Source organism: Cryptotermes secundus, unplaced genomic scaffold, assembly GCF_002891405.2.
Source record: "Cryptotermes secundus unplaced genomic scaffold, Csec_1.0 scaffold901, whole genome shotgun sequence".
NCBI lineage: Eukaryota > Metazoa > Arthropoda > Insecta > Blattodea > Kalotermitidae > Cryptotermes > Cryptotermes secundus.
Genome location: NW_019729906.1, coordinates 247,225 through 261,379, shown reverse-complemented (window position 1 = coordinate 261,379; position 14,155 = coordinate 247,225). Strand labels below are relative to the sequence as shown.

At 44.6% G+C, this 14,155-nt stretch overlaps 1 protein-coding gene across 3 annotated transcripts in view; it reads left to right on the top strand.

Moving 5' to 3' along the window:
* The window catches only part of LOC111865807 (tRNA-dihydrouridine(16/17) synthase [NAD(P)(+)]-like), a 42,832-nt gene that overhangs the window by 6,389 nt on the left and 22,288 nt on the right, over window positions 1-14,155 (top strand). Inside the window, exon 1 of one of the 3 annotated variants that reach the window (XM_033751974.1) lies at window positions 9,392-12,847. The exons of 1 other annotated variant lie outside the window; for it this stretch is intronic. In XM_033751974.1, the coding sequence (XP_033607865.1) occupies window positions 10,700-12,823 (2,124 nt within the window). In that variant the 5' untranslated portion in view covers window positions 9,392-10,699 and the 3' untranslated portion in view covers window positions 12,824-12,847. Of the gene's footprint in view, window positions 1-9,391; window positions 12,848-14,155 lie in introns of those variants that run through there. One more of the 3 variants, XM_023854129.2, reaches the window with a different exon arrangement.

Here is a 14,155-nt window from a genome sequence, read left to right as displayed (position 1 = left end):
GTGCAGCTATTCATGATGCAGATCAGGGCAGGGCAGCGCAACGGCGACGCTCATTAGGATCACGAAGGGTTAGTAGTTTTTTCAATGTTTCAGAGTGCTCGGAAATTGACCCTAGAGGTCAGGTTTTTAATTTACGCTCTCAGACAAAGGAGAGTGCAAATGTTTGTGAAACAGAAGACCAATACTAGGTTGGATTAAGAAGAAACCTGTCTTGAACAATGTTAATTGGCTTCTTAAATTACTCAGCATTTCTTTAACTGCGGAAGTCTTGTAGTACAAATTTAAATGATCATGCTTTCACATTCACGCGTTGACTTGCTTTTTCGAAAACACAGGGAAACTGAAATCTGTAACTTTAAACCCCAAACTCCTGTGCAAGGCGTCTGAGGGATTTTCGAGGGGAATGTTCAAGCTTAACGCCGATTTTGTTCACTTTCTCTTGAGTGAGTACTTGGCGCTTCAGGTCGGTTCTGTTTACAATCCAGTGCTGACGCTTTTTGTCTTAGTATATTTATATTGTACGGATATTTTTTTATTTGGAACTGAAACATCCTAAAATTTATGTCAAATTCTCGCTCTCGTTTTCCATCTGAGTATCATACATGAAAACTTGTTTCGCTGTATGGCTGTCACGTGGCATTTCAACAGAAGTATAACACGAACGATTGAATATAGACACAGGGGCTTGGAATTGTAGCCGGTAGGCACGTAACACGTAACCTCGCTTCACGATAGCTCATGAAATATTTATTGGTACCATATTGGAGAAAATCTGTAGTGTGTATATCAGAGGTTCTCAAACTTTTATACATTGGGCCCCCTTTTAAAACATTTCATAAATGTTAGGCCCCCTTCCAGAAAAAAAATGCAAACAGATTTGACATAACATTCAGCTACGAGTGTGCAGTTTTATATAATTTACTGTAAGCCTACATTATTCAATGCCTTTAATTTAAAAGACAGTTCATACCTGGATTAGTCGGACTGATATGGTTGCTTCTTTGAACATAACTTATCATACTGAGGCTGGAGTTTTAAAATGGCTGCCACTGCTGAACATCCAGTCCCGCATAGATAGGATGTTGTGAAAGGAATGAGGATGTTCAAAGCTTTCCTGCTGAGGTGAGGGAACTCCCAGTTCACACCCAAAATTCATTGTACGACTTCGTAGGAAATTGAACTTTTAAAGAAATGTCAGATGTACTGCCAATATAGTTTTCTTGTTCAAGAGAGAAAAGTCGTGATTTTGGGGCGAATCAGAGTGGAATGGGTTCATGATCCAACATGTACTGCAGATTAACCAAGTGATCTTTCATACACTGACCAATTCCAGCGTCACCTGCTTCCACACTGTTTTCCTCCACAAAATACTGCAAACACGAAAACATCTCCAAACTTTTTCCTTCTAGTTTTCTGGCCCACAAGCCCGATTTCCCAATATATGCCTTCATTTTATCGGTCACTGCGATGATACTGTCATTTTCTTGCCTATTTGACTGACTTCAGTTGACTGAATTTCTCAAAACTATCACCAAATACGCTAACATGGAAACAAAATATTCATTGCGAATTTGTTCAACATGTACTACATCTTCCTTATCTGAAAACAGTGCTCCTCCTCGCAAGTTGTGAACACGAGCCCAAGCATTTCCTCTGTAGAGCCAACGAGAGTTTCAGTGGACCGAGAGTGACTGATACTCTTAATTCTGTAGAAAGGCTGCGTTTCAATGGTTGAGTGTTTACTTGTATGTAGTTTACAGTCTTGATCACTGTATCCATCACTTCACTCAGTTCTAGGTATAATTCACAGTGTGTCCACCTAGTTTCTGGTGCTGACCGTTTAATTGAGGCCTCCAGTCCATTTTGTCGCCATTATGCGAGCTGCAATCGTGCATACCCAAACACAGTCTGACCATTTTATGCTTTTTTCTCTTACGATGGTTGGAACTTTAATAGTGGCAACACTGCTATAGAGACGCCATACAACGGAACCAAATAATGTTGCTTGTACCACACGTTAGTTACATACCTACCTCAGGCCGCGCCGTAGCTCAAGCGGTCAGTCGCTGGCTTCGCACCGCGGCAGCCCGAGTTCGATCCCGGGTCTTGTTAAGTGGGATTTGTGGTGGACAAAGTGGCGCTGGGGCAGGTTTTCTCCGAGTACTTCGGTTTCCCCTGCCAATCTTCATTCTACCAATTGCTCCACAATCACCCTCACCTAACATCGGGCTGGTACAATAGGCCAGAAGTGGCCGCAGTGCAAGGGACTTAGTCCCACCCCACTAGCAATAAAATAAAATAATAATACATTCCTATCTCACCTCAGAGCAAATGGACTCTCCCTACCCACATCACGGNTGATCGACGCCATACGATTCGTGAGCTGGCCCGAGAGACAGGATTAGCGCATGCGTCTGTGCTTCACATTCTGAAGGAACGCCTGGGCATGAGAAAAATTGCATCACGATGGGTTCCGCATGATGTGACGGAAATGCAGAAATGGCTACGATACGATGCTGCTCGTACCCACTTGGAGCGGTATGAGCGCGAAGGACAGGCTTTCTTACGCCGTATCATTACGCTGGATGAGCCATGGGCCAAATCGTACGAGCCACAAATGAAACGCCAATCGAACGAATGGCGTCATTACGGGTCACCACGAAAATCAAAAGTTCGTCAGAACCCCAGCAATGTGAAAGTTATGGTGATTCTCGTGTACGACTATGATGGTGTTATCCTAACTCATGCCGTTCACCAACAGAAGACCGTCAGTGCGCAGTATTACTGTTCATTTTTGGAATTCAGCCTGCGACCAGCTTTGACAAAGTAGCGGCGACACTTTCTGCAGAACTCGCCCATCATTTTACAGAACAATGCTCGGCCGCATGCAGCTCAAGCTGTGGCTCATTTGTTCGATCGATGTGGCTGGGAAGTGCTGTACCATCCACCATACTCCCCGGACTTAAGCCCTTGTGACTTCGACTTAATTCCTAAGATGAAGGAACCACTTCATGGCATTCGCTTCAGAACTGTTCCAGAGATTCTTCAGGCAGTAGGCCGCTCCATTCCAACTATCAACACAAAAGGCGCTGCTAAAGGTATCCCACGACTTCCACATCGCTGGAAACGGGTTGTACACAATGCTGTGACTACATTGAAGGACAGTAAAACTTCGAAACATGCATCTATTTTGTATCAGTTGTAAATAAATAGTTGCCACTACTAAAGTTCCAACCCTCGTACAAAATCAACAAGTTTGAAGAGTTCTTCTGCCGTTGCCGTTCTCTTTATAGGTTTGCAGAAAAGCATGTCTTCATTAATTGCTGTATCGTCAACATATCGCACGGAAGCTATCGAGTGACCGAGAACACTACGATCAGTCGCTTCGCCAATCTGTATTTAAAAGCATTTGCTACTCATAATATCATATAACAGTACGTAGACTTACTTGTATATTGTTATTTACTTCCTAAAACTGCCGTTGCTCCACGAATTCGAATTCTGTAATACTGTATCACAACTAAACTACCTTAACAAAGCAGAAGATTTTAAAAATATTTCTCCACATTTCGTTTAAAATAGATTTCATGCAAACAACACCCCCCCCCCCATAAAGCGCACCCCACGCTTTGGGAACCTCTAGTGTAAGCTGTTGGCCTCTCGACTGTGCCACGAGGCCTGACGCGCAGTGCGAGTTCACGTGAGCAATGTGTTTATTATATTGTGACGTCATCGACCCACTGCTAGACAACGGCTCGATAAACGCGTTCCCGCGGAGACAGATTCTTGGAAATGCTGGGTAATGCGTACAACAATATGTGACAATAAAGGACATCCATTGCTAGGCAGCGGGTGTTTTCTGTGCTGTGGTCCGACGCGAGGCTATATAACTAGAGGCCAACAATAATTGACAGCCCGTGTGGAGGCGGGGTCGAATACCTCAACCATGGCCCTGCGAGTCGTATGAGACGACGAAAAGGGAAGTCTCAAGTCTGAGACAGTAAAATATGGTCGCAAGTCCCAAGGGGCTCGGACCCGAGAAAGACTACGCTGGGGCTCTACACGAAGACTTACTGACTGACTGACCGTCAGTCGCAATGTGACTTTGACTTGAATTGACAGTTCTCCCCGTGTGGAGGTGGGGTCGAATACCTCCATCGTGACTTTGCGAGTCGTAGGAGGCGACGAAAAGGGAAGTCTCAAATCTGAGACAGTAAAATATGGTCCTGAGTCCCAAGGGACTCAGACCCGAGAAATACTGCACTGGCAAGGGCCAGCAGCATATACAAAAAGCAGATCCGTCCTCTCGTCAAAGAGGGCGTCCCACAAAAACAAGACCGTAAATGCCGAACAGTAATACTGGGGCTCGACACCAAAACTTACTGACTGACCGACTGACCGTCAGTCGCAATGTGACTTTGACTTTTGAATTGACAGTTCAATTCCCATGGCGTGTTCAGTCGGAACAAAATGACAGTATGTCAGATAGTGATCTGTGAACTGTTGTAACCAATTGTGTAAAGGTCCAATAAATTCGATCATCATATCCGTGAGGTTCTCACGGTAGTTATCAGCAGACCGAGACAAGCAAATTCTTTCAGCCTTTTATGACGTGCGCCCCTGGGCTATGTACTCGTTTTATGTCTGTTTCTTAGTTCCTTTGACGACATTTTTTTCAGCTACATGTTTCATATAACATCGAATCTTGGGTGACTTCGAAGTCTGATTGCTAAGGACATGAAAGGAAGTGGTCGAAGAATATTCTGTGGTATCGACCGAACATCCGCTGAAGGGAGTGAGGAACACCTCAGTGAACCGCAGGTGGCTGTCGGGTAGAGAAGTATATTGGGACCTCTCGAATTTGTTAAAATACTCAGTACTTTATACACTTTTTTTTAATTCCCTGGCTTTGTACTCTTGTGGTTCTTCTCTGTCTTTTGTGTTTATATAATGACAATTTCTCTAGTGCGTAGAGCATTAGCATTAGTTGGGATGATGTTTTCAAATGATGAATTGTGAAGAATATCAAGGATGATTGCCTATTGTAAGGTATTGTTGCAGCATTCGCCCAAAGACACTGAGGGAGATGACAATAAACCTCAGAGTTATCTGCCTTCTGGCCTAGAATCGAGCCCCGAACCTCCCTAGTATGATGCAGTGCTTTTAATCATTCACCCGCGGTATTCGTTATGCAGGGAGGGCGTGGCTGATTGTATAGACCGAGATAAGCGTCCCTCCCCCCCTACTTGACCTACACGAAGATTAAATCTAATTTAATGTTTTTATACGCATTTGCTGTCGGCCGCGCCCTGTGCCTATGAGAGACTTCTTGACCCACGGCAATAATGGTTGTTCATAATACATATACATAGAAACGCATACAATGAAGAATGACTGATGAATAACTCCGTGGATAAGAGCTCTTATTTAAAACCCATTAGTCGCTAAGCTGGTCAAGAAATACCCTGCATTTTATGAAACCCGGATGTTTATAACAAAGTTCACGAGAGTCAACCACTCAGTCCTCTCCTGCGTCAGTGTAATCCAGTACACAACCTTGCACCTCATTTCCCTAAGATCCATTTGAGGATATTTTCGTCTCATTGAGTATGCCAAGGACCCTGAGAGCTATACCAGCGGTAGCGTAGCTACGGGCAGGGCCTCCCTTGTTGGACAGATCAAAGGGTAGGCATCAGACGAAGAGAGACACCGAAAACTGAATTCGGAAGCAGCGTCATCAGCAGCGACTTGAAGCACAGAGCAAATGATACTCGAGATGGTTCAAGTTCGTATAGCAACAGGCGTGACCAGAGTGGTTTGAACGGCTGCTGTGCTGCGATGTGGAAAGCAAATGGAAAAACTACCACATTATCACTTTTCCTGGATAGTCTCTTTCCAAAAACAGAAGATCGCATTAAGTGGAGAAACTGTTTTGGAAGAGACTGTGGACCTGTCGTCTGACAGATTACTGATGATGATGATGATGATGATGATGATGATGTACACCTAGGCCTCCGAAGTTGTCTTATCTCGTCAGGTTTTCCAACCAAAATTTGGTATACATCTCCTGTGTGCGTCGTACAATGTGCCGTCCGTCTCATACACCTTGATGTGACCACTCGCTTAATATTTTGCAAAGAATACAAATTATGAAGCTTCTGATTATGCATTTCCTTCTCGCCTTCAATGACTTCCTCTCTGGTAGTTAGCTAAAGATGTTCTGCTCACACCTTGCTGTCTAACTCTCGCAGAGCTCTCGATGTCGCTAGGTACTCTTACTCTGTTACGCATGTAGTTTTCTCTCTCTCTGTCTCTTTTTCTTGGGCTGGATTGAGACTGAGTCTACTTGGTACGTCAGCTACTAATTGGCCTATTGTACCAGCCCCGAATGATAGATGATGAATGTGGAGCAGTCGATGGAATGAGAATTGACAGGGGAAACCGAAGTACTCAGAGAAAATATACCCCAGTGCCACTTTGCCCACCACAAATCCCACATTGTCTTACCAGCGACTAACCGCCTGAGCTATGGCACGGCCTGTTACGCGTGTCTGCACTTTCAGAACGGAATCGACGAGAAGACAGATTGATTTAGGCACGGGTTCTACTTGTTTCTTACCGACGTCGCCCTTAAAACGCCACTAGGAACTGAAGTTTTCCTTGCCAAAACAATATTTATGTCTATACATATATATATACATATTAGTCCGTTTTATAGGCAACTTCCTGTCTCGGATCATATGGATCCCTACAGACCGCTTATGATCAACTTTCTTTTGACAATGTACATATACCTACTATGTACTTAAAAACAGTGTCGTTAAATTGCTTGAAAGTCAATCTGTCGCTCTAATCTAAATTATCATCAAAGTTGACACTTCTTACATGGCTGTGGATCTCTCTCTTTCTGTCTGTCTGTCTGCCCTCATAAGCATACACGCACATGAGATCTTTCTTTCTTCCATCAGTCCATCTGCTCTGTTACCTCCATGTCTGCTACATGTCCATTCCTCTAGTCATCCAGCTGCCGTACTTACTTACCTGCATACCTGTATCTGTCTTATGTATGTTTATCTGTTCATGTACATCGCCAACCCCGTCTATCCCAATTCAGATATTTAAAGAAATTAAAGTATATTGCATAATTTTAAGGCCTTCCATTTTGATTAACAATTTCACCATACTCTTCGTTGGACTAGGTCTGAGGTAATTTATTCTGAGGTTTCTGTTATACAAAATAAATAGAATAATGCGCCGTGCAAGGTCACGTAAGACCTACAGTTTGCCTTCATATTTTATCTTCAAATTTTGCGGAACAGATTTTGATGAAATGAGGTATTTGGGGATCTACAGATCGACTCAGAGCCTCCATGAACGGGACGTGGAAATAGCAATACTGGTATCATGCCAATTATAGCTAACTGTAGAGGAAGTTATCCTTTACTTGCCCGCGCCATAGCTGAAGCGGTTAGTCGCTGGCTTCCCACCGCGGCGACCCGGGTTCGATCCCGGGGCTGGTCAAGTGGGATTTATGGTGGACAACGTGGCGCTGGGGCAGGTTTTCTCTCCTGCCAATCTTCATTCCACCAATTGCTCCACAATCACCCTCACCTATCATCTGGGACTGGTACAGTAGGCCAGAAGTGGCCGCAGTACAAGGGACTTAGTCCCACCCCACTAGGAATAAAAAAAAATAAAAAAAAAACCCTTTACTTTGAAAATACGAATACAACTAAGAGTGTAATTGTATAGTCGAGGAGTAAAGTCTAGAAGATTGCTATAATAAATTGCGGTTCACCTCGCCAATCAACGAAATGTCTGTAATCGCTTCCACGCATTGCATTACTAAGAGAGTTATATTTTAAATAAATGCTGATGTTCACCATGTCGCTAAAGACGATCGTAAAGGTACTGATGGAGAGACCAGAACTTACCTATGTGTCGACTTCAAAGATTTTCGAAATTGAAAAACAGACAACATTTATTTCATGTAATATGTATATATAGAGGAGGTGAACAAAATAATAGAAACAGTAAGAAATTGAGGAATAGAATTTGATTGTAATATATGAACCCTTCTTTAGAAGCCTCCAGTTGCGCAGTTACTCAAGAATTTTTCAACATTTTATGGAACCCTAAGGTTCTTTACCGTGTTTTCAAGAGTCCTTCAACGGCCCATATCCTAAGCCAGATCAATCCAGTCTGTACTACCTCATTATATCTCTCTAAGATCAATTGCTGTCCTTCCACCTATGTCTAGGTCTTCCTAGTGGTCTCTTTCCTTATGGATTTCCTACCATAATTCTATATCCATTTATTTTCTTCCCAAGCTTCCTACATGTCCTGCCAATCTAATCCTCCTTGACTTGATCATTCTAATTATACTTGGAGAAGAGTACAAGTTATGAAGCTCCTCATTATGCAGCTTTCTCTAACCTCCTATCACTTCATCCCTCTTCAGTCCAAATATTCTCAACACCCTGTTCTCAAACATCCTCAGTCCATGTTACTTAATGTGAGAGACCAAGTTTCACACCCATACGGAACCACAGGAAAAGTTATAGTTTTATATATTCTAATTTTTATGTTTTTAGACAGCAGACGACGTATATATTGTATGTTACGACTGCAAAATCATTAATATTTCTTTAGTGTTCAGTAAGAAGGGCTTGAATACATTTATGTCGATTTTGACTTGTGCCAAAAGTATGCATATTTAGAGGAAGTATGACAACTATGGAATATACGAGTAACACCGCCAACTTATGCCCTTCGTAATGACGTTTTATTTCATCCCTTTTAACTGGTCAGTGAAGATATATGACTTATAGAATTCAAACCATATCCACACTACGTGTATACACACACATATCCCCTATATGGATCGAGTTCGCGCAAATATAGCTTAAGATATTCTTCATGGGTATGTTCTGAATTGTAGAAGTCATAAATCTTTATTGCTTGATTAAACGGGCTGAAATAAAGTCATTACTAATGGCATAAGGGTGTTACTGGTATATTTAAATGGAAATGCATTAATATAGAAAGAATCTCTTAAAAATTATTCATCATATAAGGTGCTAAGAAAAACATCAAAACCAATTTAACTTTTTAACTCTTGAATGGGCTTCGTTGGGAAGGGAGGGTGCAAGGTAGAGGAGAAGATGTCATAACTTTGCAATAGTGAAACTGCTTTGTTGCAACACCAAATGAATGCATGGGAAATGTACTTAATTCCTTGCATGGGATTATTAAGACGAAGTGACAGTGATAACTTTCTTGGTTGTGTTTGTTTATTCATTTCCATTCAGAAAAGACACTTCATAAAGGATACTATGCCACAAAGAAACATTACATAAACAGTTAAGCTCTATTATTGCCGCCAGAGAGAATCAGACGTTTACCACATAGCCCACGGCAACTGGAAGTTGGTTGGTAGAACTTAACCGTAGCTGGCCAAAAATCGATAATTCAGGTCGAACATTGTCGACTGAGTGTTCGCGAAGTGGAGTGAACATTCCAAAGGCAGGTAATCCGCAGAGAAGATTACTTGTCTCTCAGTCCGCCAGCTGAAGGACTGGATGTTACAGGGTAATCGGGGATGTCACTGGGATATTACATACGTACATGCGTGAGCTGGTAGCGCACGGGACGGAATGGCACCGCGATGCTTCCACGCGTACCGTGCATGCGTAATTGTAGTGCGTGAGAAAGAACATGTGACCCAATTTCAACTGCGTGTTGGCTGAGAATACGGCTCGCATCATGACAGGCGACAGGTGGAAAAGTGAGCTGGAACCGCAAGAAGTGCTTCAGTTTAAGAAGTGTTTGTTGTGACTGCAGCAGAGAATGCAGGGACGAAGCTGAGTATGACATTCAGTATCTGTGATGTCATGTGTTACGTTAACGAGTGACATGACGTGTCCCGTCTCCGTGGTCATGATTCGGCATGTGCACAGAAGAAACGAAATATTGTGTGGTCCTACTTAAATCTATGCTGTTTCGAGTTTAATAATATTTAATAATGATTTCTCTTCTGGCCGCAGTATATATTTTTAACCAGAATTAAACGTGTGATATAAGCAGTCGTTCTGTTAGCAAGATGCAAATAAACTGCGTCACATTTGCGACTTCAGTGTTGTCGTTGTCTTCCATTAGTTTATAGATGTACATTCTAAAGTAGGATACTTGAACCCCTTCAAGTTTTGTAAAATGTGAGCGGGTCGTGTTTTATGTTTTCATACCTACAGTTAGTGAAGTCACGGATGCTCAGTGTTAGGTTCCAGAAACAGGACATTTCGTTGGAACTGAACAGAGTAGTATTTCTTGTTTTTAAGGCTACACAGCTCTTTTAAATTGATTGTTCTCCAATCGTCTGTAGACACGTAATTTGGCTTATGAGTTATCTGCTTCTAGCGTAAAACTTTCGGACCTTAAAATCAGTATTACGTGTTAGACCTTTACTTGGCTGGGCACGCGTCAAATATCTGTGATAGCCATGGATGCCGGTCTGAAGAGGAACAAAGAACGCACTCCACGGCGCGAACTTAGTCTGAATTACGACCGCGAGTGACCTTTGGCTGTCGCTGTGACAGCTATTGACAGCATTCTGGGCACGAACAGTCTTAGTCCGGATGGTGACTGCGATTGACATTTGGCTCTTAAGTCAGGAGCAACGACGTCGTCGGTTACGACGACGATGAACGAGGCCGGTGCGGTTGTGTCATGCTGCTCGTTCCAAAACCGCCTTGCCCCGCCAGAGTATCGTAAGTGGCGCCGTGTTCACGGTCTTCAGCTTCCTCTGCACCCTCAGCAAGTTGCAGGATGGTTGGCACTCCTCGGTTTCAGCGCCGCCACCTTCCTGGTGCTAGTCCCCGCTCTAGGGTCCACCCTGCGTTTCCCTGTCCTCGCAGTATTAGCCTCCCTCTTCCTGATTCACATGTCTTCCCACCTGACTGCCCTCCTTCTTGACCCGGCTGATCCAAATCTTCGACTGCTCAAAGTGGCAGTCGCCATACCCGAGTTCGATCGCTCCAAACACGCCCATGTCATCGAGAACGGCCGCTGTCATCTGTGCAACATCCGGACCTCGAGCCCTCGGACTAAACACTGTAGCGTGTGTAACAAATGTGTCGAGCGTTTTGACCACCACTGCAAGTGGCTGAACCACTGTGTAGGTAGCAGGAACTATGCCGCGTTTGTCGTGTGTGTCGTTTCTGCCGTTGCTGCTTCAATGATAGTGGTGGTTGTGTCTGCTGCTGAGCTTGTATTCTACCACACTGACCCAGGATGGCTGTCGCTATGGGAGAATTGCAACATTACCACATGTGAGGAACCAACCACTCTCGTTTCCATTGGAGTATTTCCGGTCAAAGATACTATATTCCTTGTAGTAATAGGTTCCTTGGGGGTCCTTGGGTCGATAACAGCTGGACTGCTACTGCATCTCTGCCTCTTCCACGTTTACATTTCTTTCCTGGGCATAACCACTTATGAATACATCCGGAGTTACCGCCAGACGTTTGGGAGCAGTGCTGTCGCGCCTTCTGGACAGCTCAGTCCAACGTCTGAAGCTTTAGTTCGTGGACAGCGAAGAAGATTTAAAGTTTTCCGTTGCTGTGGTACCTCTGTTTCCACCACTTCAAGAGCGAGCCCCAACAACACTGTAATCCCCGCAGAAGAGCAGCTAAGACGAAAATGTTGCCTAGATCCACCACCACCACCACCACCCGCGTCCCCGTCACCGAACGGAACTGTGAATCGCAGCGAGAAACATTGCCCCTTATTTACGGCAGACAATAGCAGTCACAGACACCGAGTTCTGTGTTGCTGCCTACCTTTCAGTGAACATCCTTCGTGCACAACGAACCAACACCCGTCCTATGGTGACTCAACTCAGACCAGCAGTGAGAGTGATAATCAAATTAACAGTGGTACGAATGAAGGGAATACAAAATGTATTTATTGTGTTAAAACACCAAGAATACGACAAGGAACACCAATTGAAACCGAGCCAAGAGAAAGTAGAACTGAACATTGTTCAGTTTGTCATGATTCTGTTGAATCTGCTGACAACGGAACCACGACGGAAGAAACTGAATCAGTAACTGACAGCGATCGCAAAGTGGAAACAGTGAACACCAAGAACGATACGAAACATCCATCTCAATGCCAGTGGCCAAGGACGACGATTCGCTGCGGCGCTCTGTGGACATGCGTTTTCCGCCAACATCACAGTTCTCAGTCAGAAATCTCCGCACAAAGTGTTAGATGCAATCAGATAATGCCTTCGTCCGTCTCCGCTCCACACGGCCATCCCCAGCCACAACCCCTTCTCGTGGTTCCGGCGCTGGAAGAAAATGTTCTCAAACACTCACCGGACTTCTCTGCTGTTGCCAAAGAAGCGTCCCTCCCGGCTCTTGCACCTCCCACGCGGCGTCGGCGTCTACGTAGTGTAACGGATCTAAAAAAATTGAGTGATGCTCTTGCGATGGTTCAGGAGCCCCAACAGAAGGTCCCTGACGTGGAGACATTGAGAGCCGCGTTTCTTGCAACATCTCAGCGTCGGCAGAGGAGGAAAAGTATTCATCGCACGAGATCTCCTGGCCTGTCTCCCATTCGAGAGTCCGGGTTATCCAACCCGTCTTCTCCACAGTTGTCGGGCTACTCTAGTCCTGCTTCTCGGAGATCAAAAGTCAAGGAAACCACTTTCCGTTCTTTCGACAGTGGTCAGCACGAAGTGAGGAAGTCGGTACAAAGGTCACAGAGTAACGACGATGTAATCTTCACAGTACGTGCCCCTTGGCAGCAGCCGTTCCAGTAGGCCTGACACCAACTGAACCGTTTCGTAAGTCGATACATGTTTATGTCCTATTTTATTTCATCGTTCCCCCGCGTCGAATTCAACCCTGGTTTCCAGTACTTTTTGGAGGTTTGGGGTTGGGGTGAGACTGAGTTCACTTGATACGTCGGCCACTGTTTGACCTGTTGTGCCAGCTCCGAATGATGTATGATGATGAATGTGAAGCAGTTAGCGGAATGAGAATTGGCAGGGGAAACCGAAGTACTCGGAGAAAACCTGCCCCAGTGCCATTTCGTCCACCACAAATCTTACATTACCTGATCTGGGATCGAACCCGAGCCGCCGCGGTTAGAAACCGGCGACTGTTCCAGTATGTAACAAATCAATTTACTGAGAGAGCTTTCTCGGCTCATCTCAGAAGTAACTTATGAGTTTTTGCTGTAGACGGTACTATTAGGACCGCCTCTGTGGTCTAGTGGTCAGCGTTCCTGGCTACAGATCCAGAGGTCCGAGTTCGATTCCAGACGCTATCAGATTTTTCGGAGAAGTAGTGGGTCTGGAACGGGGTCCACTCAGCCTCGTGATGATAATTGAGCTATTTCAAGGAAATAGCGGCTCCGGTCTAGAAAACCGAAATTAACGGCCGTGGGAATTCGTTGCGCTGACCACGCGAGACCCTCTATCCGCAAAAGTTGTCACTAACTTCGCCGACAAGCGGCGGTCGCTCGGTCGGTATAGTTCGCTTGCGGACTTAAATCACGGAGTTTGTTTTTGGTACTATTAGACTCTGATGTCAGCATACCGCCAGTTCTGCAGCTGCTCAAGAATTTCCCAGCATTTTATGGAAACCGAAGGTTCATTTACGTGTTCACAAGAGCCCTCCACTCGTCCCTATCCTGAGCCAGATCAATCCAATTCGTACCATCCCATCCTATCTTTCTAAGCATAGAAATGTTCAAAATTGCATGTTGGTTGTAACGGATGGGCGGCCAGGTTTCGATCTCCTACTGCTGCTCTCGTCATCGCAGTATTCAGAACTCTTCAGACAAACTACTCCACATTCAGGTAGTACCGAGACCCGTTCCCCTGAGTGGAGACCACCAGAGCATGAAGTTTACCGTTCGGTTTCGTGTGAAATGTTATCGTCAGGTTTCATCTTTATGACGACGTGCGGAGGCACTGCAGTATCTTTACGGTAACGTCACAATGTGACAAATTAACCGTAAAGAGGAAAGGTAGCCTTTACCGAATTCATAAAGTAGGAGTGGAACGAGAAATGAACGCACACAGACATGCATGCCTTGATTTGGATTCGAACCCACGATCCAAGCGATCCACGTTCGAGCGAACGAA